General features: G+C 48.0%; 2 protein-coding genes across 2 annotated transcripts; one reads left to right on the top strand and one right to left on the bottom strand.

Moving 5' to 3' along the window:
• Window positions 1–1,192: 1,192 nt before the first annotated feature.
• Window positions 1,193–5,003, top strand: LOC109769107 (phospholipase A1 PLIP3, chloroplastic). Its single transcript, XM_020327845.4, has 5 exons — window positions 1,193–2,213; window positions 2,567–3,085; window positions 3,193–3,252; window positions 3,421–3,837; window positions 4,247–5,003. The coding sequence occupies exons 1-5, from the start codon at window positions 1,557–1,559 to the stop codon at window positions 4,769–4,771; spliced, it is 2,178 nt and encodes a 725-aa protein (XP_020183434.1). The 5' UTR covers window positions 1,193–1,556; the 3' UTR covers window positions 4,772–5,003.
• Window positions 5,004–19,112: 14,109 nt separating this feature from the next.
• Window positions 19,113–23,354, bottom strand: LOC109769108 (small COPII coat GTPase SAR1A). The gene is made up of 3 exons (XM_020327846.4): window positions 22,964–23,354; window positions 22,694–22,825; window positions 19,113–19,763 (listed from the first exon to the last, which is right to left on the bottom strand). The coding sequence occupies exons 1-3, from the start codon at window positions 23,090–23,092 to the stop codon at window positions 19,443–19,445; spliced, it is 582 nt and encodes a 193-aa protein (XP_020183435.1). The 5' UTR covers window positions 23,093–23,354; the 3' UTR covers window positions 19,113–19,442.
• Window positions 23,355–27,095: the final 3,741 nt, after the last annotated feature.

Below are 27,095 nucleotides of genomic sequence, written 5' to 3' on the forward strand. Positions count from 1 at the left end.
GTGAAGTTTTTTGTTTCTAGTTCTTAGAAAAACATGATGAAATTGGGAGAGACTCAGTTGACAAGTACTAAGTATTCGGCGTAGTAAATGTGAGCTTTTGGCTTATACCACCATATAACAATATCGATTCATAAGCCAAAATCATCTATGAATGGGCATTTTATGCTTTTAAGCCAAAGTGGAAAATCTGCAAAAACTGAAATATAAGCCATAACAAACAGAGCCTAAGTCTACAAACTGACATAGTTGACTTTGAATGAAACGAGATGAACAAAATTATGGTATACACTCCATTTCTACGAACAATTATACTAGATTCTTAATAAAGTATAGGGTGTGGCTAGCTCTCATTTAGATCAAAATTAACTAAGTCTCCTCTAGAAAAGTAAATCAAGGGAAAAAGTTCGCACAAATCTTCTGGTAAAATCAAATAGGGGCAGGAATTAGATGAGACTGCTAATTCTCATCTAGAATTAGCAAATCCGTAAAGTACATCGTACCTTTTGAGAAAATCTTATACTCCCTCTGTTCCTAAATATTTGTCTTTCTAAAGATTTCAACAAGTGACTACATACGCAGCAAAATGAGTGAATCTACACTCTAAAATATGTCTATATATATTCGTATGTGGTAGTCCATTTGAAATCACTAAAAAGACAAATATTTAGGAACGGAGGGAGTAGAATTCAGCTTGTCACAAAATGAATCTGTGTCTTATTTTTTCTTGAAAAAAATTAGTGTCATGATTACCTTGCGATGTTATTACTCTGATGTGGTTGGGTTAAATCAAGGTAGTAACTAATTCCTCTGATTCAAAGTTAATGTTGTGGTTTTAGTTCAAATTATACCGTACGTATTTGTTTGCTTTGCCGTGTTCTTCTCTGGTTAGGCCCGAGACGTCCACCGTCGGTGTGGTCTATACTTTCACTCCAACCTTTTGTTTCAATATCCATACCTGGTAGGAAAAGGAATCATCCTTTATCTTTTTTTTTACAGAAGAAATAATCCTTTATCTAGTCAAAATAGACAACGGAAAATTGTACTACAACTATTCATCGAGTCATCATTCATTCATGTATATAAAACGATTCAAACATCCAAAAAACCAGCGGACCAACGCGTGCATCCACGGTAGATGGGTAGAAACAGTAGGAGAAACGCCTACAAATTCAAACGAAAACAACACCGCCGCAAGCTGCCAAGAGATCGCCGAGCGCGAGCACGCAAGCAGAGAGATTTTTCCTTCCCTCCCATCCCATCTCTCTGTCTCCCTTCCCCACAAACAATCCTCTCTTCTCCTCCGACCTCCATGGCTCCACGACCCCCTCCCCACCGCGCTCCACGTATATAGGGCCTCTCCTCCGCCCATGCCTCCATCTCTCTCTCTCTCTCGTTGCCGCCTCTCCTGCGCCAACCACGCTATTCCTAACGAGTAACGACTAACTCGTGCGCCGTGATACGGACCCGCCGCAGAAGGCTCAGCCGCCGCGCGCCTCGGAGCCCAAGGAATCGGGGTGGGGAATAGAGGAGGTTTGGAGTTAGGTGCGCCGCACGCCATGGACGCGCTGAGGTTTCTGGGCGCCGTCCGGCCCGCCACGCCGCCGCAGCCCCCAGTGGCGCCGCCGCCGGCGCAGCGGCAGCAGCAGCAGACGCGCGCCGCCATGCCGCGCCTGTGGCCGCGCGGCGAGAGGCGGGGCGCCGGCGCGAGCGGAGAGGTTCGCGGCGATGAGGCGGGGACGAGGCCCGACGCGGAGGAGCGGAGGCAGGGCAATCAGCAGACGCGCGCCGCCATGCCGCGCCTGTGGCCGCGCGGCGAGAGGCCGGGCGCCGGCGCGAGCGGAGAGGTTCGCGGCGAGGAGGCTGGGACGAGGCCCAACGCGGAGGACCGGAGGCAGGGCAACTGGGTGCTGCAGATGCTGCGGGTGCAACCAAGGTGGGCGGATCAGGCGGACGCCGAGGCGGCCGGCGGTGGCCGGGGACGCGGAGGGCAGGAAGACGAGGCGCCGGACGTGTCCGGGGCCGAGAGGTGCGCGTCGTGCGACGGCGGGGACGACGAGGAAGGCTGCGCCGTCGGGGCGGACGAGGGCGGCGGCGAGGTGTTCGACCGCGCGTCCTTCTCGAGGCTCCTCCGGAAGGTGTCCATCGAGGACGCCAAGGAGTACTCCAGGATGTCCTACCTCTGCAACATCGCCTACATGATCCCCAAAATTCAGGTACGATCATTGCTTGCAGCAGCAGTGCCAGTTACATACATGCACGTTCCCTGTTTAACAATCACGGCCGGTCAACCCTGATGAGTTTCCTGTACGTGAACATTATACCTCATTTCGGTACAGCAGGCAGTGGTATTTTTAGGAATGCAAAGCTAGATTCAGGTCTATTTTGGCCTTTACTGTACCTGCAAATTCTGTTCCATCTCTCCCTCCGATTCAGTATTAGTTACACCAGTTACTTCATTGTTCCTTTATCTAATTTATTATATACATTTTGATGGAGTAGAAAATTTTGGTACCCAATTCAAGTTTTCCTAACACTGCATTTTTTGGTTCCTCCTCGACCAAGTCAGCCAAAATGTCTCCGCCGGTACAGTTTACAGTTTGTGACAACATCAGTGCAAGAGAAGGACAGAGCTAATCCTGATAGGAAGCAGGAGCAGAGCACTGAGAAAGGTGAATCTCCAGATAAAAAACCTCGAGTTGTCAAGAATGCTGCCGCTGCGTTGGGCAGCAAGGAGGAAGAAGGAAATGGCCTGGCGATAAACCCTTTTGGTGCATACCAAGTCATGTCATCTGCTGCCTCATATTTACATTCCCGGGCCATGGGCATCAATCCCTTTGGTTCCAGGACTAATGGTAAGAATGATCCAACAACCATCATGGCCATTGTGAGTGGTGAGAATGGTGAAGGTTTAACCTTGGACGAAGCCTCATTTGTGGCCACAACAAATTCAGTAACTTCCATGGTTGCTGCCAAGGAAGAAACAAGACAAGCTGTTGCAGATGATCTAAATTCTTCAAGGTCATGTCCCTCTGAATGGTTTATTTGCGATGATGATCAAGGCAGCACAAGATACTTCGTAGTTCAGGTAGAGCTCCTCCCTAATATCTCATGTCTCCGTGTGTGTGTCTTTAGCATGTTAGTTGATCCTGCCACTTGTTTTGCTCGATCATGACTTGCTTATTTTACTGGCAGGGCTCGGAGACGATCGCTTCTTGGCAGGCCAACCTACTATTTGAACCAGTCAAATTTGAGGTATGCCGGTATTCAATCATTTTAACTTCTTCTGTAGCTTCATTTAGTTATGCATCATGGACACATCAAGCAAATTCAGTGATGCGTAAACGTTTGCATTTGTACTATATGTTGAAAGGAACAGCTGTCACATTTATGTAATCTCTTGGCATTTCTTATGCGCTCCAGGGACTCGATGTACTTGTTCACAGGGGAATATACGAAGCTGCCAAAGGGATGTATCACCAAATGCTGCCATATGTCAGATCACACTTGAGAAATTATGGTAAATCCGCAGAATTACGATTCACTGGCCATTCTCTTGGTGGGAGTTTGGCTTTGCTTGTGAATCTAATGTTGCTGATGAGAGGAGAGGCACCTGCTGCATCATTGTTGCCTGTTATAACATTCGGTGCCCCATGCATCATGTGTGGCGGTGACCACTTACTCCGTAAACTCGGGCTGCCGAAGAGTCATGTGCAATCAATCACAATGCATCGGGATATTGTTCCTCGAGTATTTTCGTGCAATTATCCTGACCATGTCGCCAACATTCTGAAGCTCGCCAATGGAAATTTCCGCAGTCACCCATGCCTTACAAACCAGGTACGCTCGTGTCTGGTGACCTCTTTATTTTGTAACACAAATGGTAAATTAGTTTTTTTTAACCTATGTGATAGATATTTCATTTACTAGATAATCAAGGTCCATGATAGCCATTTTGTTGTTGCAACGACTTATGAGGGTAGGTTTGATTTCTGACATGGAAAACAATAGATAAGCACATTGATCGGTTGGATTATCTGCCATATCTTCTTTGTTGATTTTCTCACTGTAACTATATTATATAGGACTAAAACATGCATCTTGTAAAAATCGTAGTAATTGGTTGATGCCTTTTTTTTTCTGAATAAGCATTGAAAATATACATAGGATCAATGCATGTCCTGCAACCACACTCTTAAGTCTTAACCAATAATAATGGCTGTAATCCCTTCTCTGTAATTCACTGCAGAAACTCTTGTATGCCCCAATGGGGGAAGTCCTCATCTTGCAGCCGGACAAGAGGCTGTCCCCGCACCACCACCTTCTCCCACAGGACAGTGGCATCTACTACCTGGGCGATTCGGCAGGCATCTCCCTGAAACTGCTCCAATCCGCCGTGTCAGCCTTCTTCAACTCCCCACACCCGTTGGAGATCCTCAAGGACAGCGGCGCCTACGGCCCCAAGGGCACGGTGTACCGCGACCACGACGTGAACTCGTACCTGCGGTCGGTCCGCGGCGTGGTGCGCAAGGAGGTGCGGCGCCTCCGGGAGGCGGAGCGCGAGCGGTGGCAGCTCCTCCTGTGGTGGCCGCTGGCCGTGCACGGCGTGCTGGCCACCGGCATTGGCGGCTGGGGCGAGCTGGCGGACGCGGTGGCGCGGGGAGGGAAGCAGGCGGCGAGGCAGGCCCAGCAGCACGCCCGGCTGCTGGCGCTGTTCCTGCTGCCGGTGAAGCTGCTCGTGCTCGGGGCTCTCCTGGCCGTTGGACTGAGGTGATAGATGATGATGATGATGATACGTAGTTCCTTTCGTTTCGTTCGTTTGCACAGCGATAGCATTACATGATTCTTTTGTCCGAGCCGGGACGCCAAGCGGACACATGTCGTGATCAGAATGCTCGGATGCTGCCTTTCTCTAAGATCGATCCATCAGCAAAGTGTGTGTATAACAGATTAACATGAAGGCTCAGATTATAGAAAAGCACCATCAGCAAGCTGTCTCAAAGTAACTCCTCAAAGTAGCATCATCTCTTATATCGTTATTGCCTCATGTGGTTCTCGTCTATGCTACGTCTCAACAACTTATGAGCGAAAAAAGAGGTTGAGCTGTAGGAGATAATCTCAGACCGATGCTAAAATGGAGCACCAAGTTGTATTAACTGCTCACATGAGTAGGTGAGCCGGCAGTTGCCTTGCCAGAACATACTCATGCAGAGTCACGTAGTACTTCCTCTTTAAAGAAATATAAGAATGTTAAGAATGTTTAGATCATTAGGAGTCGTTACGTACTCTACATAGTAGTTCCTTTGTAAAAAATATATAAAAATGTTTAGGTCATTAAAGTAGTGACCTAAACACTTTTAAATTTCTTTACGGAAGGAGTATATTTTTTGAGTAGTAGTATTGACCCGTATTTTGTTTGTGTTGAACTTGACTGTACTTGGGTTGGATAGTTGGAAGGAAGGAAGGAACGGTGATCTCGGAACGAGGAACATCTCCCCTTCCCTCCAGCTCCAATGCCAATTCCAGTCGCCACTCATCCCCCATTTGGTCACAACTCGGCACATGATGATCCAACGGGAAAGCGACGAATGTACCGGCTTAGAAAGTTCCAGACGAACGAAAACTGCTCCTCCTGCTCGCAAATGGAAAACGATCGGGGCCAAGAAACACGGACTTTCTTCTTTTCAAACCATCAAGGCGTTTGTTCCTTTCTTTCTCGCGCCTGGGCCTGGGAACCTTCGGCGTGGCGCGGCGCGGGCCGGGTGCCGACAAGCGCCGGGGTTGGCGTCGCGCGGCCGCTCGTGCCGATCTGGCCACCTGGGCGGGGCGGGGCGTGCCGTGCCGATCTCACCCCACCCCGTCGCGGGTTCTCGTACGTCTGTTTCGCTCGCGTCGCGTGGCTCACGGCGTTGCCGGCCCTATCCGCTGCTGCGTGAGTTGCGGTCCGACGGAGAAGAATGTGTGGTTGGGAACGCCGGGGGAGACCGGCGCGGCCAAGCAAGCCAATGCTCAAGTACGAGCCGGCGGGCAAGGGTGAGACTTGCACGGCATACATGCACGCTCGTCTTTTTTCCTTGCCACTTCTGATTAACTAACCGCGGGAGTGGCCGACTGACTACTGCAACTAGTAGCAAATTTGATGGGTAGGGTTAAGAACTTAAGAACCGCTACGTTCCGTTCGACAAGTGCGTGGCTTCGACGGAACTGACAAAAGGCACGCAAAATGTTTTGCGTTGGTAAAATGGAAAAGATTTTGCTTGGTAGCCACATTAGGCTTGTTTGTCTGGTCGAGACCGGGAGCGCGAGACAACGACTGCATGCGGCGAGAGAAAGGTGAAGAGATAATCTTCAGACTCGTCTCAGATCTCCAAAGGCGTTTGCCTCTTTGATGATGCTCATGTTTTCGGGGGATATGGTGGGAAACCTAATACTGGAATCTTTCTTGTTCCTTTCATGGTTATTATTAGCAAGATTAATTAGGAGATGTCTCTTTGGTTTTTTTTTGAGAAGGAGGATTACCGGCCTCTGCATCTGAGTGATGCATGCAGCCATTTTATTAATTATTCATAAAAGACTTTACAAAAAAATACAGCAGTAAGTCTGAAGCCACCGTCTAGGCGACAACTGTCGCTACTCCTATCCAATTGGCGCGAAGCATTTGAGCATTGTAATGCCACGAGGGGAGATCTTTTATATTGCCGCTTTGCAGCTCTTGTCTAAAAATTTCTTTCTTAATCAATGAAATTGAAAATCTTTTGCCTTTTTTTTAAGAGGTGAAGAGATGGTCGCGGCTTGGCTGCATGCAATTCAGGCGGGCGGCAATCACAATTGAACGCGTAAGCGTGTGAACTCGGGCGGCGACTCCGGTGAAATTCTAATCGGGCAAATTGCGCAACAAAATGGATAATACATGGTATAATAACCTTTCTTTTTGTGGGAAGCATGGGAAGATAACTTGATGATTTGCTATAAAAGATTTCTCAAAAGCATGATGCTATGAGTGTGAGGTTTAAGTTGTGCACTGTAAAATTGTGCAAAATGACCTGAAAGTGCAAGAGTTCATGGCAAAGTTGAATGAAGATCAAATTGGCCTAGAAGGCATTGACTTCTCAATGGGAGATGATGGCCCAAAGTGGAGGAACAAGTGGATGAAGATGTGGTCGAGTTCGATACACCAACAACCTGGAAGGTTGAGCAATTAGAAGATGAGGAGGATGTGGCAATATGCTATGCAAGGATGCATGTATCTCTTGATGAGTTGGTAGAATTCTTACCCGTATGTGGTTTGAATTTGAATCAAATTATTGACATCTATGCTTTTGAAACATCAAGATTTGACTAAGTATGTTGTAGAAGTGAAGTTGAAATGAACTTTATCCATGAAAAATGATGAGACAAATAGCTAAATTTTTGTATTGGGAGTTGTGTTTTGGGGATGGGTTAGAAGGCACTCTCCCAATACCGAAGATAGTTTTTGTCGCCTAAGTTTTGTATTGTCGCTCTTAGTTAGAAGGCAACCTCCTAATACCGAAGATTTTGTGGGGAATTAAATTTTAGAGATTGTTTTTTTTTGTAACTAAGATTTGAGGATGGATTAGAAATGCTCTTAGTTTTGGGATAATTTTTTGGCAAGTAATGTTTGAGAATGGACTAGCTTACAACATGCCCAGGCTTTAATAATTTAGTAGCTACACACGGAATTCTGGGATATGGCTCCACGTGTATCAATTATGAATAATAAAATATAAAAAATACTAGAAAAAAAATCAAAAAGTCCCTATTTTTTTAACATACATGATCGAGTGTTCTACTCACTTGTGAAGTTTCGCAAAAAACGACATCAGTGGTATTCTAAGCAAAATAGACAAAATCGGTGCTGTAAAAAAGAACATGTGGGGAGTTATCTCTTCGCTTCTTTTTAGTTCGCACATCAGGTTTATCTCAAGTAAAACCTTCAGAAGTTTGACCAAATTTATAAAATGAACACCAACGTGCACAATACCAAATCTACCCATCATGAAATATGTGTTATACTCTATTTATTTGATATTGTAGGTGTTGATAATTTTAATATAAATTTGTTTGATCTATACATTATGGACCGGTCTTGAGTCAAGGATACAACTCTATCACCACAGCCCATAAACAGACCTGTACTCAAGTGGCAATCGAGAGGCGCCGCTGTCCGTCTTTTCCCTGCGGACCCTTCAGCGAGGCGTGTAGGGGGGCGATTCTGGGTTCTCGCGGGCTCAGAAGACGAGGAGGACGACGACGGGGATCCCGCCGGCAGATCGCCGGCCGACTACTCACCGACGCCATCCGACGTGATCCGCGAGGCCTTCAGCCCTGGGTACTCGGAGGAAGAGGTGGCCGCGTTGGTCGACGACATTGTGCCGGGCGATGATCCGGCGCGGATCGGGCTGCGTTCAGAGGATAGGGTGGAGGTTGTTCGCCGGATCATTCACCGGAGGACGGCGGCGACGGCGGTCCGACCTTGGAAAGGGCCTCTACCTAAGGTATGCATCCAACCCCTAACTTTGTCAGATTTTTTCCCGCAAGATGCTTGGACTCGGGTTGTCCGTAAGAAAAAGAAGAGGAAGGGGAGATCGGAGCCAGCGCCGCCGGCGCCGGAGATCCGAACGGCGGCTGAGATCCGGGCGGCTAGGGTTGCTCGTTTGAATTTCATTTTGGGCCGAGAAGGGGCTGTCGATGAGCGGGCCGGCTGTGAGCCCGTGCATGGGTATGAGGCCCAACATGGGGGAGCTGAGGAGGGGCTTTGTGGACTGGCTTCGACTGGGTATGTGGCCCGGGAGAGCCTCGACGCGCCTCCTTTGCATATCGAGCCATGCAGGGTCGAAGATCGTCGTGATCGATCTACCCTGCCGCCGCCTAGGATTGCCAAGCGTACGGTGGTGCCTGGTTTTCCTCGGTGCGGACCTGGCCGTGCAACCCGTATTCCTCCTCTCGCCATGGCTGGGCGGGGAGTGCTCCTTCCGCCGATCTGAAGAACCATGTGGGGGCCGGGGCGCCGCCGGCTGGACGTGGTGGCGGTCCGCTAGGGCAGCGGCCGGTCCTGCCGGCAGGGCGTGGCGCGCCGCCGGGGGTGCGACCTGCGGCTGCTGCAGGGCGTGGCAACCCGCCCGGCCCGCGACTGGCGCTGGTGGCGGGTGCGATTCCGGCGGCCGGTCGTGGCGCTCTGGGACTTCGGCCGCCGCCGCCGGCTTTGGCGGTACCTACGGCTGTGGGGCGCGGCGCTGCTCCGCCGAGTCCACCGTCTTCTACGGCTGTAGGGCGTGGAGCTGCTCCGCCGAGGCCGCCGGTGCATGCTTCTGCCAATGGCCCTCGGTCGGTTGTCCAAGCCAATGGCTCACCGCCGATTGTCCAGGCCACTTCTGCCGGCGTGCAGCCTCGTGGCGCGCCGCCGCCTCACTACGTCGCGAGGCCGACGCAAAAGCGCTCGGGCCCAACGCAGACGAGACAGAACGTGGGGGCTGGAGAGTCTAAAGATCCGCCCCGGGGACAGTGGGGGGGGGGGCGATGGCTATGATGCTTATGGGGATGGTCAACACCGTGGATCGTCATCTACGGGAGGTGGTCGTGGTTATGCTTGGCAGAGTAATGGTTCTGCTGAGAGGCCGTTTCTAGGCCCTCCGGGCGGTTTTGTCGAGGGAGCTTCAGGACCGGACTACCGGCAGAGAGGTGACTACCGTGGTCACCGTGGTGGTCGTGGTCGATACCGCAGACAGCCTCCGCCACCGGCCGTTGTGGACCATCAGGCTACTAATGTAGCGGCCGATCCTGTTCAGGCGACCGTACTGCCTAGCCAGGCAATGGAGGTAGTGACGGCTTTGGCCAACGCGGAAGTTCCTGGGACTGGTGCTTCAGCTGACGCTGGCGACAGGACAGAGTCTGAGAGGGCGTCCAAGTGGGCGCGTAAGAAGGAGAAGATGCTATGCTATCGATGTGGTGAGAAGGGTCACTTCATTGCTGAGTGCGTGGCGGAGTTGTGCGATACGTGTGGTAAGCCAGCACATGCCACGGGGGATTGCCCGCTTCTGCGTGATCAGGCTTCGGCTCTTACAATGTACGGAGTATACTGTGCTGAGCTGATGTTCTTTGAGTCCCCAGTTGCGAGAGAGATTCCAGCGGAGACGCAGAGCTTGACTACTGGAATTGTGAAAGCTACCCAGGGAGCGGTTTCTGAGGCTCGGATTGTGCAGAGACTTCAGGAACTGGCTCCAGGTGATTTTCAGTGGGAGCTTATCCATATCGAGGACAGTGTGTTCAGGGTTGACTTCCCAACGGTGGAGGATTTGCAGCGGTTGCTGAGCTTTGGGTTATGCAAGGTCCCTGGTACTAAATGTATTCTAGAGTTTCACGAGTGGAAGAAAGTGGAGCCTAAGGGAAAGCCCCTCACTCAGGTATGGTTGCGGTTTTCCGGGGCTCCCTCTGAGTCTTTGATGGATGCTCGAGTTGTGGCTAGTCTGGGTATTATGGTTGGCAAAACTGAGAAAGTGGATATGGCGTTCACCCGCGCTCATGGGGTGGCCCGACTTCTAGTGAGTGTTTTGGACATTGAGTTCGTCCCGGATGTGGTAAACTGGACTTATAGGGGAGAGGTGTTTCCTCTAGAGATTGAGTTTGAGGATGCAGAGTTGTTTGCTGAGGCGGTTAATGGGGCTGATGTGGATATGCACGAGGGCGACGACAACGCGGGTGCTAGTGAGGAACCGACTGATGAGGCTGGACGAGAGAGGTCCAACGGACCGGACCTGTTGCTCAGTTGCCCGGGGATGGGCCCAGGGTAAAGCCGGCCCCATCTCCGTCGGTGCCGATGAGTACTTTGCGGTTTGGGTCCTTTGAGCCAGCGTCTGCCCCTCCTAGACTTTGGAGCGACCGGGTGGATTATGATGATGTCTTTGAGTGCTCGCTTCCGGTGCTGGATATTGATGATGCTGATAGCCCCGTGGTGGGAGGCTTGGCGAGGACGCACTCGGCGACGACCTTGGAGGGGGGTGGGGAGGTGGAGCCTCAGGTGGTTTCGCTCTCCCCCGCTCCCCCTGTGGTCACGGGCCAGGAGATGTCGTCTTCTTCGGAGGATGTGCCTAGGAGGGGAGTCCGGGGCAGGTGGCCTCGACTTCTTCTCCTCCTATCTTGGCGCCGGCGACGCCGACGACGGACGAGCTTGGGGGAGGCCATCTGGGTCTGCTGGTCCCGGTTCCTTCTCCTACGGCGGCGGCTAGAGAGGCCACTTCTCTAGTGGTGCTGGGTGGGGGTCTGGGGCAGGTGGCCTCGACCCTTCCTTCTACTTCAGCTGTCGGGACGACGACGCCCTCAGGCCTGAGGATTGGGGCGGGGGGAGTGTTCGGGCAGGCGGCGCCCGCGCCTCCCTCCCCCGGTTTTCCCTCCGTGGGCCTTGGGAGCCCTCCGCTGCCTCCTCCGGGTTCTTTGGCTGATTTTTCAGCGCAAGGCACTACTCGGGAGGAGGTCATTGCGTTTGGTGGGATCCCCGACCCGGTCTCTGCGGGGCGACGGATGAGTTCTCGTCTCCAGGACCACCCGGAGGTTGATGACATGCAGCAGAGGTGCGCTATGAGGGCGGCCAAGCTCCGTGACATTGAGGTCACTACTGGTATGTCCGTCAACATGTCTAATTCTATTTTGCATTTTTCTAAAGATGAGATTATAAATAATGCCAACCAATTAGGAGTTTCGCTAGGGAGTACTAATAGTGAAATTTCCAACTCGGTTAATGATCTCCTTGATTTGGAAGCGGAGCGCGCTTTAGAAACAATTCGAAACCTAGCAGCAATAAGACCTATGAATGATGCTGAGATTGATGCGTTGGGGGTAAGAGTGCTCGATAATTTTTGTGCGGATCTTACACCATCCACTATTGAATCCGAGGAGGAGGATGTTATTCTAGAGGATGCAGTGACTAGACCCACTGAGCCCGGTTATGAGGACCGGATGGAGGACCATAGTAAACCCAAGCGTAAGTGGAAGCGGAAGGTTTATCCCGCTTCCGCGGTTTGTAGGAGTGATAGGATTCGGACGGCCAAAAAATTTCATGATGACATATGAAAGGGATCTTTTGGAATAGCAGAGGTCTGAAGGACTTGGCTAAAAGAAGATTTCTTGCTGAGGCGACTCTTGAGCATCGATTAGATTTCATTGCTCTCTCAGAAACTGGTAGGGATAATTTTGTGCCATAGTTTCTCAACACTTTATCGGGGGGTGTCGATTTTGATTGGCATTGCCTTCCTCCGCGAGGAAGATCGGGTGGGATCTTGCTTGGAGTGAGATGCGATTCACTAGAAGTCCGAAGTGTAGTGCGTGACTTCGCGGTTAAATTTTGGGTCAGGTCCAAAGCTGATGGGTTTAACTGGGCTCTGGTGGCGGTTTATGGTGCCGCACAACCCGAGCTTAAACAAGAGTTTTTGGCGGACTTGGTTCGAATTTGCGGATCCGAGCAGCTCCCAATTTTGGTTGGGGGTGACTTCAACATCATTAGGAGGAGAGAGGAAAAGAATAACGATAATTTTGACGGCAGATGGTCGTTTATGTTTAACACCATTATTGAAAGCTTGGATCTGAGAGAGATAGAGCTTTCTGGTAGAAAATTTACCTGGGCCAACGCTTTGCCAAATCCGACATATGAGAAGTTGGATCGAGTCCTCGCGAGCGTCGAGTGGGAACAGAAGTTCCCTCTCGTAACGGTTCAGGCTCTCTCGCGTGGAATCTCGGATCACACACCTTTATTCGTGGATTCAGGTGAGCCAAACCACATGGGAAACAAAAACACCTTTTCTTTCGAACTTGCATGGTTTGAACGAGAAGGTTTCTTGGATCTGATTGCCAGGGAATGGGCTAAAGATACAGGAGGTACGACTTCTGTCGAGCGTTGGCAGAATAAGATCAGGCATTTGAGAAGTTTCTTACGGGGATGGGCTAAACACCTTAGTGGGATTTATAAGATTGAAAAGGATAGGCTCCTTTCTCTAATTCAGTCCCTAGATATAAAAGCCGAATCCACGATTTTGCAACCTGCTGAGTTCCAGATTAAGCTGGATGCGGAGATGAGGTTGAAAGAACTTCTCCGCGAAGAAGAATTGAAGTGGGCGTTGCGGGCTAAGGTTCGTACAGTGGTCCAGGGGGACCCAACACTCAATTCTTTCACTTGATTGCTAATGGCAAGCACAGAAAGAAGAGAATATTTCAGCTTGAGCAAGATGAAGGAACGATTGTAGGGCAGGACAACCTGAAAATTTACATCACCGAGTATTATAAGCAGTTATTTGGACCTCCGGAGGATAGTTGTGTATCCCTTGATGAGTCCAGGATTGAGGATGTGCCTCAACTAACTGCTAACGATAATGATATTCTGGTTGCCCCATTCTCGGAAAAGGAGGTGTTTGATGCTATTGTGCAGATGAAAAACAATAAGGCTCCCGGGCCTGATGGATTCCCGGCGGAGTTTTACAAAAGATGTTGGCACATTATTAAGGGGGATTTACTCCCAATGTTCCACGATCTTTTCTCTGGACAACTTCAGTTATTTCACTTAAATTTTGAAACAATAACACTGCTTCCTAAGAAAACGGATGCTGTGAGAATCGAGCAGTTCAGGCCGATCTGCCTTCTCAATGTTAGTTTCAAAAAATTTACCAAGGTTGGGACTAATCGGCTCACACAGATTGCGCATTCTGTGGTGCAACATTCCCAAACTGCTTTCATGCCGGATAGAAACATCCTAGAAGGGGTGGTGGTCCTGCATGAAACACTCCATAAAATCCACTCGAAAAAATTGGATGGAGTTATTTTTAAGGTGGATTTCGAGAAAGCTTACGATAAAGTAAAATGGCCATTCCTACAACAGGCGTTGCGTATGAAAGGTTTTGATGAAGTCTGGCGATGCCAGGTTGAATCATATACGCAAAAAGGGAGTGTTGGAATTAAAGTAAATGACGAGATTGGTCATTATTTCCAGACACAAAAGGGCCTGAGACAAGGAGATCCGATGTCCCCTATCTTGTTCAACATTGTAGTTGATATGTTGGCAATTTTGATAGGAAGGGCTAAGGAGGCTGGTCAAGTGGCCGGCCTGGTGCCCCATCTCGTTGATGGAGGGGTGTCCATCCTCCAGTACGCCGATGATACAATCATCTTTATGGAGCATGACTTGGCAAAAGCGAGAAATATGAAGCTGGTGTTATGCTTATTTGAACAATTGACTGGGTTAAAGATTAATTTCCACAAAAGCGAGTTGTTCTACTTTGGTAGAGCCAATGATGAACAAGAGGCTTACAGGCAATTGTTTGGGTGTGATTTGGGGGCTTTGCCTTTCACCTACTTAGGAATACCAATCCACCATCGTAAGCTGACAAACAGAGAGTGGAAGTGCATCGAGAACCGATTTGAAAAGAAACTGAGTTGCTTGAAGGGCAAGCTCATGTCATACGGAGGCCGATTAATTCTGATAAATTCGGTTCTCACGAGTATGCCTATGTTTCTTTTGTCTTTCTTCGAAGTCCCAGTTGGAGTTAGGAAAAGACTGGACTTTTATCGATCGCGTTTCTTTTGGCAGGGTGATGAGCTAAAAAGAAAATACCGTTTAGCCAAATGGGATATCATCTGTAGACCGAAAGACCAAGGGGGTCTTGGGATTGAGAATCTTGAAGTTAAGAACAGATGTCTTCTCAGCAAGTGGTTGTGGAAGTTATCAAGTGGGACTGACGCCACTTGGGCGCAAATCCTCTGTAGCAAGTATCTTCAAACCAAAACTTTGTCTCAGGTGACGGTAAGACCGACTGGTTCACCCTTTTGGAAAGGGCTTATGAAAGTAAAGCTTTCCTTGTTTAATAGGACAAAGTTTATTATTGGTGACGGTGCCAGCACGCGATTCTGGGAGGATACTTGGCTCGGAGAGGCACCCTTAGCCATCCAATACCCGTCTTTGTATCGTATTGTTCAACGACGTGAGGTTTTTGTTGCAACGGTATTACAATCGATCCCCCTTAATATTCAGTTCAGAAGGGCGTTAGTGGGTAATTGTTGGGAAGAATGGTTACATCTAGTAAGTAGACTGATGGACGTTCAGCTTTCCCAACAACCCGATGAATTACGCTGGAAGCTTACTAGGTCGGGAGTATTTACAGTTAAATCAATGTATGTTGATGTTATCAATTCAAGCTCGATTCCTAGTTCCAAACATGTTTGGGCTGTCAAAGTCCCTTTGAAAATCAAAGTGTATATGTGGTTTCTCCATAAACAAGTTATTTTAACTAAGGACAACTTGACAAAGCGTAATTGGACAGGACCTACTAGGTGTAGTTTCTATGATCGGGATGAGACGATCAAACACCTTTTTCTTGATTGCCCGCTAGCCAAAGTTTTATGGAGGACGGTCCATATTGCTTTCAATATTACTCCACCGAGTTCAGTCAACACGTTATTTGGAACGTGGCTTAATGGGGTAGAGCCCGAGTTAGCGCGACATATTCGTGTTGGAGTCTGCGCCTTGGTGTGGGCACTCTGGAATTGCAGAAATGATTTGGCTTTTAACAGGACAACACACATTTATTTTTTGCAGATTATTTTCAGAGCCACGGCGTTGATCCGTTCGTGGTCGCTACTCACTTCGACGGAGGCCAGGGAGCGTTTGGTTACTGGATCTATCTGATGGGAGATGGTAGCTCGGGATATCTTCAACCGGTTTGGATGGCGGTCATGTAATATGATAGACAATTAGTTTTCCTATCTATCTTTAGCCAGCCGGTTGTGGCGTCCTTTTTTTGGCTAGTTTGTGTTTCTAGCCCATTTTGGCTCTGTGTGAGCTTTTTTTTTCACTTTTTCCAGTTGAAGACTTTGAGACCTTATTGAAACTTATTTATTTGGTTTAATAAGATGGCCGTATGCATCGCTCTGATGCAGAGGCCGGGGAGATCCTTTTCGAGAAAAAAAAACTCAAGTGGCAAAAACGGAGGCCTCCGATGATCCAAACCACACCCAAGTGCATGCAACTTCGGACTGATCTTCATTTATAGACGAGAGAAGGAAAAGTTGGGTTGTATCACCACAAGCCAGCAACGCAGACTCCAAACGGGACTTCACCTTGCTGTTTGAGGATCCTCTTGCTGTCTCGGTCTTCTCGGGTCCAGACGAAGCCTTTTGCTTGCCCTGCATGCGAACCCGGGATGCGTAGGAGAAGACGGCCTGCGAGGTCGACATGTGTCGGGGATCGTCAATGGTTCGGATAGGAGCCCCAGGCCAAAAATCGACTCTCAACTCGATCGCCTGACCAACTTGTGCGCGCTTCCCTTTCTGCATGCCTTCTATTTCCAAACCTTGTCTCGCAGGCAGGATTTCAGAGCACGCTAATGTGCTGAATTAGCAAAGGATGCAGGGATAAGACCGGCCGCATAATGCCTCGGTGAAGGATGTTAAGGATAAGACGTCGGTCTAATTCAGTGCATGGCTGCGAATTATAAGGCCTTGCTCAGTGCATGGCTACGGCTTTGTTTGGCATGGATATGAATGGCTGGCTTTCTTCAGATGAGTAAAGAACGTAAGCAAGTTGGGTGTTGCAATAATACAGGATCTCAATCTGCATTGCTGTGATGCAATGCAACCACACTTCTGCTGGACTGTACTGATAATAGAATGGTGGTGGTGGTCTACTCCCTCCATCTCTTCTTATAGGCCGTTTCTTCTTCAGGCTTCGTGAATGCTTCAGGTTCAGGTGCAATGTTCGTCGTTGGCCGTACGACAAGCTTTATTTACTCTCTTCACCTAATCGATGGATTTTCAGCGCAAAAGATAGAAACAAGAATGTTTGGCATAAAATTGTTGGCTCTTGCAGGAGGGGGTTCTGCCCCATTGTAAGAACGGAGGGACCACTTAAGAAAACCACACTCATTAGGCCAACTCTAGTCTGTACATGCCCTTCGGCGCGGAGGCATGGTTTAAGCTGGGCCAACGGATGCCTCAGCTTGCGTCTGCCCAATCAGCCCACTTCATCTCAACCAGAGAGAGTGGTGGCTGTCTTTTGCCTCTGGACCGAAACAAATTGCTGTCGCTGCTGCCTATCATGCCTGGCACTTACGGAATAAGAGGAATCGCCGCATTTTTCGCAACTCCGCATCGAATCCTGATGCTGTTGTTTGCATGATCAAAGCTGACTTAGGGGATGTTTGGTTCAGAAGTCTTAGGACTTTTTCTAGTTCCAGGGACTAATCAAAAAAGACTCTCTAGTAGAGTCTTTTTCTAGTCCCTGTAAAAAAAATCCCTCCCGTTTGGTTCCTAGGGACTTTTTAAAAACTTTTTCTAGTCTCTAGGACTAAAAAGTCCCTGAACTAAACACCCCCTTAGATTTAGTGGATGTAGTCCTTTAAACTGCTGTTCATGTATAGACAACGCCGGCTGGGCAACTGTAACTCCCTTTTCTAAATCCCTTATCATCAATGCAAAGGCAGAGCTCCCGCCAATTCGGCTCAAAAAGAAAAACATTATTCTCCGGTGCCTATCCTACCCCTATTATTTCGGAAATATTAACACCCACACGTGTGGGCGTTAGCCATCTCAACCACATGCCTCCATCGCCGTCCAGCAGTATCTGCACGAATCTTGGCACGTTTTGACTGATTTTATGTGCCACGTAGGATAAGGCGTGTGTGTGGTGTGTGAGAGAGGTCGCCCACACATCCATTTTACAACACGGAGGGGCCGGTGTGTAGGCGTTTAGCAGTTCGCCCACACACCAGTTTTCAGTCACGCACAAGGGCTGGTGCGTGGGCGTTTGCCATCTCGCCCACACGCCCGCCTCCTCTCCCACACCCCAAGCTGCCAGTTGCCATGCGTTTTGCAGTGTATATGGCAACTGCCCTAGTGTGATTGCAAGAAGATGACAACTCTCTTTTTTTTACCCCGAACATGTCAGTTGCCATTATTTTGCATGGTACATGGCAAACTGCCCTAGCGTGCACGTAAGCCGATGGCAACTCTTTCTTTTTACATGGCAACTGCCCTAGCGTGCTTGTGAGCACATGGCAACTCTCTCTTTTACCCGAACATGTTTTTTTGCCATGCCTTTTTTGTAGCGCTACATGGCAACTGCCTAGTGTTAGTAGGTGGCAACTCCTAAAGTTTTGAAATCATGGCAACTGCAGTAGACCAGACCACACATGGCAACAGCTGTAGTTGTCCAAAAAAAATGGCAATCTGGAACTTTGACCTGAGATGGCAACTGCAGTTGAGCAAACATGGCAACTGTAGTTGTCCGACATGGCAACCGTAGTTCAGCGACATGGCAACTGCACTTAAACGAACATGGACGAGAGTCCGGTCCATGGCAACTGCGGGCGCGCGGTAAAGTGTCACGTGGGGCGTGCGGGACCACGAGGTACGAGGCCTGACGTACCGGGCGTGTGGGCGTTATCTATTTTGCCCACATGCACGCGTGTAAGAGGGACCGGGAGGGGAAAAAAGAGGCGTGTGGGCGCTAGTTGTTTTGCCCACACACAGGCGTGTGGGCTGGTCCTCTTAGGCACCACACAGAACGTGTGGGCAGATCTCTTAACGCCCACACGTGTGGCAGTTAGCGGCGTCCTATTATTTTTCATCCACCGCTACTGCTCAGAGCAAAATCTCACACCTATGCCCTGTCGATGTCTCTTCGCTAGCGACCGCCCGCCGCTACCGCGTTGCCTCCCTAGGCCCTCGCCGCCCTTCTGCCCGACGCCCAGGCCGTTCATCCGTCGCCGGAATCAAGGTGAAACGCCACCGCCTCGCCATAACCCATCGGATTGATTCATTATTTTCTTCCTCTTTCACAGCCGCTGCTTGCTGACCTTGCTTCCGCACCGCTGCAGGTCAATTTCACGCATCGCCAGCCGCTGGTTTGGCCAAAACGACGGCAGGGTGCATCACCACCGCACCGTAAGTAAGTGTTTGACAGCAAAAACTGAGCAAAAAGAGACGGATGGACTACTTCAGATCACACTGATCACACAGCAAAAACTGAGCAAAAAGAGACGGATGGACTACTTCAGATCACACGGATCACACAGCAAAAACTGAGCAAACGCAAGGCTCGGCGCACTTCTCGATGGGCAGGGTTGCTCAAAAAGTTTCACCAACATATTCTAAGCTGGTAGTAACAAACATTTCACCGACTGAGATGACAGATTACAATAGCTGAGACACTTCCCATAGTCTACAAATGATCCCAGCAACCACACTGTAACTAATAAAATCACCTTACACACGAACACTCAAACAAATTTACGCGACCATATATCTAGGATTATCGTCAACTTACAAGCTTTCCCTATCACAAAGATAAACCTTTTCTTACAGCAGCAGTTTTCCCCAGAGCATCAAGGATGAGGAGACGGGCAAAAGAACCAGGACCTGAATACTGCCACAGTGGACAGCAGGACGGCCCTTCACTTGATGTACTGGGACATCCATTTGAAACCTTCGCCGTAGCCCATCTTGCGGACGATGCTGCACATGAACACCTCCAGGGGCCGCACATTTGAATCCGACAAGTTCACGTTGCCCTTCCCAGTGGTGAAGTTGCTCAGCCCAAGGTAGTAGCGCAGCTCCTCCTCGGATGCTGCGATAGGTATGTCGATCTTGTTACCCAGTACGAGGAAAGGCACATTCGCTAGGGAGTCATCTGAAAGAAGGCCGTCCAACTCCTTCTTCGACTCTGCAAACCGTTCCTTGTCAGCAGCGTCCACCAAGTAAACAACCGCATCCACCTATCAGACAGATTAGGAATTAGAAGAAGCCAGCAGAATCACACGACAACATAAAATTAAACTGCCCAGATTAACAAACAATTCACAGTTTACTACTAATGGTTACGACATGGGGCAGTATCCAACTAAGCGAAAATGTGGCAGCAGACTATATCTGTTTAGAGTAAACTCCGAGTGATATACAGTCATTTCCATTATGCTTCTGCAATACATGAAAATCTGAATCCACTCCACTGCAGTTCAAATGTTATTTTCACGATAAGATAATAGAAGCGTTCACAAGTTGTATTTGTTAACAGTTAGTCGTCCAAGTAGGATTTCCTTGTGATATACACAGATATGTCAACAGTGCAGAAGCACAAAAGATGGCAGTATGGCATAGTGTCAGCGTGTGAAATTGTTCGTTATGGACTACTTCGGGGTAAAATGGTGTTTTTCTTTTTCACCTCTGCTATCCAAATGGCTAGAAGAGTATGCATTCCTGGACACATTTGCATGTTAATTATGTATGGGGAAAGAAAAAAACTGAAAATGACAAAGAGAGCCCATCCAAGCTATTAACTAGTTCATGACAGAACTGCCAATAATCACTTGACTTAAGTATCCAAGTCCTAACAGCCACATACCAAGGACAGATAAGCTGCACATAGTCACTTGAATACTCAACTCTAATAAGAGGAGCACATACCAAGGACAGAAGAGCTTTAGCTGACTAACTACTTTCTATGTGTACTCACTCCTATTAACAAGCAAATATAAAAAGTACACAGTCTGTGATCATAACAAAGCATGCATCACACTCCTATTGTAATGTTTCAATCAAACTTCCAACATTGTCACATTATGAAAATTCCCTCGGAGCAATCAAATAGGAGTTAGATAAAAAATTGAAGCACAAATTCCCTGTAGACATCAATACTCATATCAGGTGTACTGTAGACCCTGTAATCCATATACACTGGTATTTGCACAGAAGATGCAATCAGGACATAAATAATTTAAGTAAGAATAGGCTCGAGGCGCAGAACCAACAACACTAAAGAAATACATGAACCTTCTGATGCACATTAGAGAAGGCTACTCAAATAAATTATTAGTCATGCATCTCACTTGATCACTTCCACTTTATAGACTGCGGTTAGTGCAGTACATGCATTATGCATTACGGCTGAACATTCAGAGCGCATTGTCCATACATGTCAGCCTTAAAGAGGATTGCATGTTTACATGTAACTACTCTATTCCATCTATTTAAAATCTCAATGAGCAAGCATGGCAACAGTGTAACAGAAAAATTACCGGCAAGAAACAAAGCTACAAGCACCAGAAATTGATAGATCTCAGCCTTGTTGCTGGTTGATATATTATCCCTTTAACAATCCCAGTCGATCACCGTAAAAAATAAAATCCCAGTCGATTAACATCACAACACAAGAATTTTCTAGATCTATAAGATGCCAAGTCCACAGGAAATAGAACACAATTCATACGGCTAAGTCTTCAACAGTTATGCATCAGCACATCTGAGACCATAGTAAACTAGTTGTGCCTAACTTTACAGGTATTACAAGGAATAGAAGATATAAGAGTAATGTGTTCTCGAAGAAAAATATAACAGAATTTGGAAAGGTATTGTTTGGAGCCCAGAAACCAGTTAAAAACATGTGAACAGCTACATTGTCAAGTTTCATTTCCAGGAGAACTGTCCTAAAGAAAAATGGGAATGATGATCAAACCTTATTTGAATGCTTAACTTCATGCCTTAACGTAGGTAAGGCATGTAATTTTACAAGAACCTTTGGTGAACACAGGTTAAATATGCCTAGAAGACATGATAGATAGCTGAATACTCCCAAGGAGAGGTCAATATAATGTACAATCCCGTTGACTGGAGCAAAACTCTCGAAATACCAGTACAGTCAGTTGTCTCGTTCCCATCCCCCAGTTGAATTTTTTTATGTAAACCCCGCAAGTGATGTCAGCTCACTAAACAGTTTTTATGGAAGAACAGGAACAAGTACCACTTTCAAACAATAGGGAAACACCGCAGTCTTCAGGTAGTTGGTAAAGTGGAAAGTATTGAGTTGTACATTTGGAAAGTTCTCCAAACACAGTGATACATATCTTGGGTAATTGCCCCTAAGAAGTACTGGAATTATGCGCTTCCTTGATAATAGCAGCAAATCTAGAACACACATGATTTGGCTATAAACATCTATAGTTTGGTGAATGTGGTATATCCGGTGGAACTTCCGCTAGGAAACAGATTCTCTCCCTTGGATTCATATGGTTGTTGCAAAGTAATGTTAGGAAGCATTCTTAAGTTTAGGTTGGCCAGGAAAATACATGCAACTATCTGGCCATCTATCATCTGAATAATAGTAGCACTTAACACTAATTTTGTTAAAGTGGCTACAATTACAACCATTATTATGTTTTCTGCTTGGATAGAAACCTAGTACATAGCTACACCACCCCATTCAAGTTTGGCCTACTGCCGACCATAGTGGCCTGAATACCAGAGCTAAAATATCTTGTGGCATTTTCAGAATCACACAGTGAACAGTTGGCTACAATCACAAACCAACATTGGCAGCATTCCCGGTTGCTAAATGGTGGTGTCTTCAAATGATGACATTCAGTAACGAACAAGATGTTAAATTATATTGACAAATTATGCTTGATCTACCGACAAGATGCCCACAGTGCCTTGTCTACTCAGATGCATGCCTCTGATCCTAAATACTCCTTATGTCTCTAAACTCGATTTCTTGGTTTCATTCAGTACAAGAGCTACTTCTTGCAGAGATCTCAAAGCAATTGCACAAAGTAGAATTATCAACCATACGTCGAGATCTCATAGCAATTGCACAAAGAAGAACTATTAACCATAGGCAAAGAAGCAGACAGCAAGAAGAGGCAAAGGTAACCTTGGCGTAGTAGTCCTTCCAGACTCGGCGGGCGATCTGGTGGCCACCGAGATCGAAGGTCTTGAACTTGATCTGGCCGATGCTCAGCTCCTCCGACGTCGGGTACTGCGTCGGCTGGTGCTGCACCAGCCGCTGCCATCCAATCGGAAGCACAAAACACACCAGTCAGACGAAATCAAGAATCGCCGGCAAGCAGAAAGGACGACAAGATGAGATTCCGCTTCCAGGGAAGAGAAGGAAGGCTACAGATCGAAATAACAGAAGGGAGACCTCGTCCTTGAGCATGTGGAGGAGGGTGGTCTTGCCGGCGTTGTCCAGGCCGAGGAAGAGGATCTTGGCCTCCTTCTGCCACAGCCCCAGCGACGCCAGCACCCCGTAGAACCAATCCACCAGAAACATCTCTTCTCGTCCGCCTCCTCTTCTCCGGCGATCTCTTCCTCTTCCTCCTCACACCGAACGACCGGTCGACGCTCGCCTCGACCTCACCCCCTCTCTCTCTCTCCCCCCCTCGCTGGCTCGCTGGCTGGCTTTGCGTCGGAGAGAAAGGATTTTATCCCTCGCTCCTCTCCTTCGTGAGGCTATGTGTTCTGTTCTAGATTCTTCGCTGGCGCGGCCGTGCACTTCCCTCAAAAAACTATGCCAAAAGCGAGTAAAATGAGGTGATTTTATAATTAACCCCTCCAAACTTAAAGCATCACATCACCTCGACTCTTAAGCCAATTTTCTTTTACCTCATGATTGTCCATGCGTTGCGACGGCGATATGGATTCTACTCCCTCAGTTCCTAAATATTTGTCTTTCTAAAGATTTCAACAAGTGACAAACGAAACAAAATGAGTGAATCTACACTTTAAAATATGTCTATATACATCCGTATGTGGTAGTCCATTTAAAATCTTTAAAAAACAAATATTTAGAAACCGAGGGAGTATGAAATTAAATACTAGTTGATTCCTATTAACACATTTCTTTCAACATGCACACATATGAAGAGACGAATCCACCATAGGGGCAAGCTGGGGCGGTCGCCGCGAGTCATCAACGGCAGAGAGAGTACCCCGCCCCTTGCCTCAAATCGCCATGGACAACCCCCTCAAGTCGCTATTGCTGCAGATTTGTGTTCTGCGTCAAAGAGTTACGCGAGAAGGAAGAAGGAACAGACCAAATTGGCTTAAGTGAGCCCATATAGTGGTATATACACATTGCAGCCCAGCCCAATAGATGGAGAGCTTCACCGAGCGGCATGTAGAAACCGATCCATCCAAATCGAGTAAATAGCATAAAACTACTAGTTTACAGGCTAGGGTTCCAAAAAAACTACCACTTTTTAATTTTTCTCAGAAAGCTACCGAACACGCGGTCCGCTGTTTCAAAAAACCCAAACCCGCGGTGACTAGCGATTTAACCCGTTTCCTGACGGACCAGGCCCATCTGTCAGCCCACGTGGCCACGCGCGCTCACGGCGTGGCCGTTAACGGCCGTTAGCCGACCCGGTCTGGTCGGAACTGGGGTAAATATACCCGCTCAGTCGGTCGGGCGCACCCGCTCGCACACTCTCTCGTGCTCGCTCGCTCACTCCCCTGCTCTCACTCCCCTGCTCCAGTACGAGCTCGCCGCCGCTCGCCGTCTTCGAGGCCGGTGGCCGTCGACCTCCTTGCCGCAATGCCTTCCTGGAACGACGAGGAAACCAGCTCGGAGGAGGAGTGCGAGGTTGTCAGCATGGACATGGGACTTATGGTAAGTTCTTTGCCACCTAGGGTTAGGGTTAGGGTTAGGTGCTAGTAGCCCTAGGCTACAGCCATGGATGTTGCTGAGTGTAGTGTTGTTGTTGTGTGTGTGATACTGTTCTTGATTAGTGAGGGTGGGGTTTGATTGTAGGATTGAGGTAACCTAGGGTTCATCTCTGCACAGTGTTAGGGTTCATGCTGATTTGGAGATTTTTTAGTGATCAGGTTTAAAGAACAGTGCTTGTTGATTCTGGTATTGAGTGGAGATTGAAACCAGTGTTTGATGGTTATTATGGTTGCAGGAGGAACCAGACACCACTGTGGAGCCCCTTTTCTGTGGCCAACTTGAGCTTGCTCATCCCAAGTGCATTCTGCACCAACTGAGGCCTATTAAGCGTGTTGCTTTTGAAGGGCCTGTAACAGGAAGGCGTTTCTATGGCTGCCCAGTCCAGGTTAGATGCCCATTAAGTTTTCTGTTATGGATGTTCAGTGATGTTTGATATGATGCAGCATTTTGTTTGATATGACAGTCACATATGTATTTTTGTCACTTTGGTAACTTAATCATGGCATTGTAATAACTTATCATATCTCATTTATGTTATTCATAGTTAGAAAATCTCAAGTTTATCAAGTAGGTTGTAGAGTGGGGCCATAGTCTTATCACATTTACAAATGCAGGAAAATGGTGTGAATTGTGGTGTTGTAGAGTGGGTTGATGGGCCTTGGCCAACTGTTCTTCAGAGATGTTTGTGCAAACTATGGGAGATGTTCCATGAGCAGAACTTTGGAAGGGTACAGGACAAGGAGAAGTTTGAGAAGGAGTTGTCACGACCGGTTTTTCAATAAAATATTTATTGAGAGACCAATCCCTTTTACGGACCAGTAAAGAAGAACTCCTTCTCACTGGTAGACAATATCTTGGTCACAGAAGAAAAATACCGGGAGTACTGAATATAATACAAGGTTGAGCGGAGACTGCTCAACAATTTATTACATGAACGCCGATAAAACATAACGGCGGATAGGGTGGCATGACTACTAACTCACGATAACAACGGTGGTGGAAGTACCACCGCGAAGTGGGTGATATGGCTCCTGAAAACTACAGCTCTTCGAGCGTCGGAGTGAGGCTCGAGGAGACTTATTGCGGGTGGCGGAAGCGTATATAATACAAGTGACCAAAATCCAAGATCGCACAGGACTGACTGGGACTCCTCTAGGTGTCGGACGCGCTATCAAACTCTTCATCCAAGAGATCGCCTTCGTCAACATCTGGCCAAATCAACAAGCCAGGTGAGTACTATGAAAGTACTCGCAAGACAGTTCGGACATAAGATATAACAAATGTAAACATGAAGCATATGAACAGATTAACCAGTGCGTTCAGACATAGAGATAATAATGCATGGGAAAATAACAGAGAAGTCGGGCGGTAGTCCTCCCGAAATCCTAAAAATAAATACTGGGTGCCAAACGAGGGTCTGAATGACTCCTCGAGAGGAAACTGCAAGAATAGTAATACTGGTGCCAAACGAGGGTCTGAATGACTCCTCGAGAGGAAACTGCAAGAATAATAATGCCACAGTCGGGCGTCAGGGCGACACCACATAAAGGGCTTATAACAGAAATAAAAGACGAACATGCCACAGTCGGACGTCTGAGCGACATCACATAAAGGGCTTATATTGCAGCTCAATAATTCAGTAGCTCGAGAACATAAATTATTACAAGTACGAGACAAATATAAGGTTAGTCCATCCGCAGGAATAACAATTTAAACTAGGTTTTCCACTAGAGCTTGTTCACCGGGGATAAAAATTCCACGAGGATAGATATGGATATACTGATCACCCTACTTGATCATGGATACGATGACTTGGAAGGATTTGACTCTGCAGAGTTTGTACTTAACCACAGCCAACGGATTTCAGTAGTCACGGGGACTAGTTCCGTTTACGGTGTTTAGGAAGAAACACGTCTAACCAGTACACACCCATTCAACATTCCGAAGCCAGGGATCACCCTCGGCAACGTTCAAGAAAAACCTTGAGACGGGGAGGCTACAACCTCGCGTAGCATGGGATCAAATTTCTATACGCGCGCTCTAAGGGGGTGCCCCCCCTCTCGGTCCCAACCGGAAACACCCATGCCCCCTGACCGGATGACTGGCTTTAATCCAGGGCCATGGTACCATCGTCCCGGCCCCTCTGTTTGGTGTGTACACGGAAAGAGGTTACCAACTTACTCAACCGCATCCTGGCAAAGAAACATGTGGTAGCACGGAAGGGGAAAGAACGGTAACGTGACTCCGTCCACGTTAACGTCGGAATTAGTCGGATGACGCAAGGCTGGTATGCTACAACAGTACCACCTTGCTGCCCTTCATGTCACCACATGATTAGGCCATCTCTCACCAGAGATCATCGCAACTTTGTAACATACGGGTAGTTGCCTCACGAGCAACGAGGTACTCACCGACACTCGTATGCCACGCACAACCTCTCACGCAAACATGCAAAGCATCTATCATATCAAAGGTTCAAATATGCTTGCCTGGTTCGGAGAAGTCGGAGTCTAGCTCGGCGAAGTTCGCGGCTCCGTCACCTCTTCCGGAACCTACGGCATAACGAAAATGGGCACTAACGTGAAAACCAACGCGTGCATAAAAACTT

The sequence above is a fragment of the Aegilops tauschii genome, chromosome 3 (genome assembly GCF_002575655.3).
Source record: "Aegilops tauschii subsp. strangulata cultivar AL8/78 chromosome 3, Aet v6.0, whole genome shotgun sequence".
NCBI classification, from domain to species: Eukaryota; Viridiplantae; Streptophyta; class Magnoliopsida; order Poales; family Poaceae; genus Aegilops; species Aegilops tauschii.

Excerpts from the sequence above, each read along its gene's own strand:
- LOC109769107 (XM_020327845.4), top strand. The coding sequence starts at position 1,557 with ATGGACGCGCTGAGGTTTCTGGGCGCCGTCCGGCCCGCCACGCCGCCG. Across the intron at positions 2,214-2,566 it reads ACATGATCCCCAAAATTCAG|CCAAAATGTCTCCGCCGGTA; the intron begins GTACGATCATTG and ends CGACCAAGTCAG. Across the intron at positions 3,838-4,246 it reads ACCCATGCCTTACAAACCAG|AAACTCTTGTATGCCCCAAT; the intron begins GTACGCTCGTGT and ends AATTCACTGCAG.
- LOC109769108 (XM_020327846.4), bottom strand. The coding sequence starts at position 23,092 with ATGTTTCTGGTGGATTGGTTCTACGGGGTGCTGGCGTCGCTGGGGCTG. Across the intron at positions 22,826-22,963 it reads TCCACATGCTCAAGGACGAG|CGGCTGGTGCAGCACCAGCC; the intron begins GTCTCCCTTCTG and ends ATTGGATGGCAG. Across the intron at positions 19,764-22,693 it reads GGAAGGACTACTACGCCAAG|GTGGATGCGGTTGTTTACTT; the intron begins GTTACCTTTGCC and ends TCTGTCTGATAG.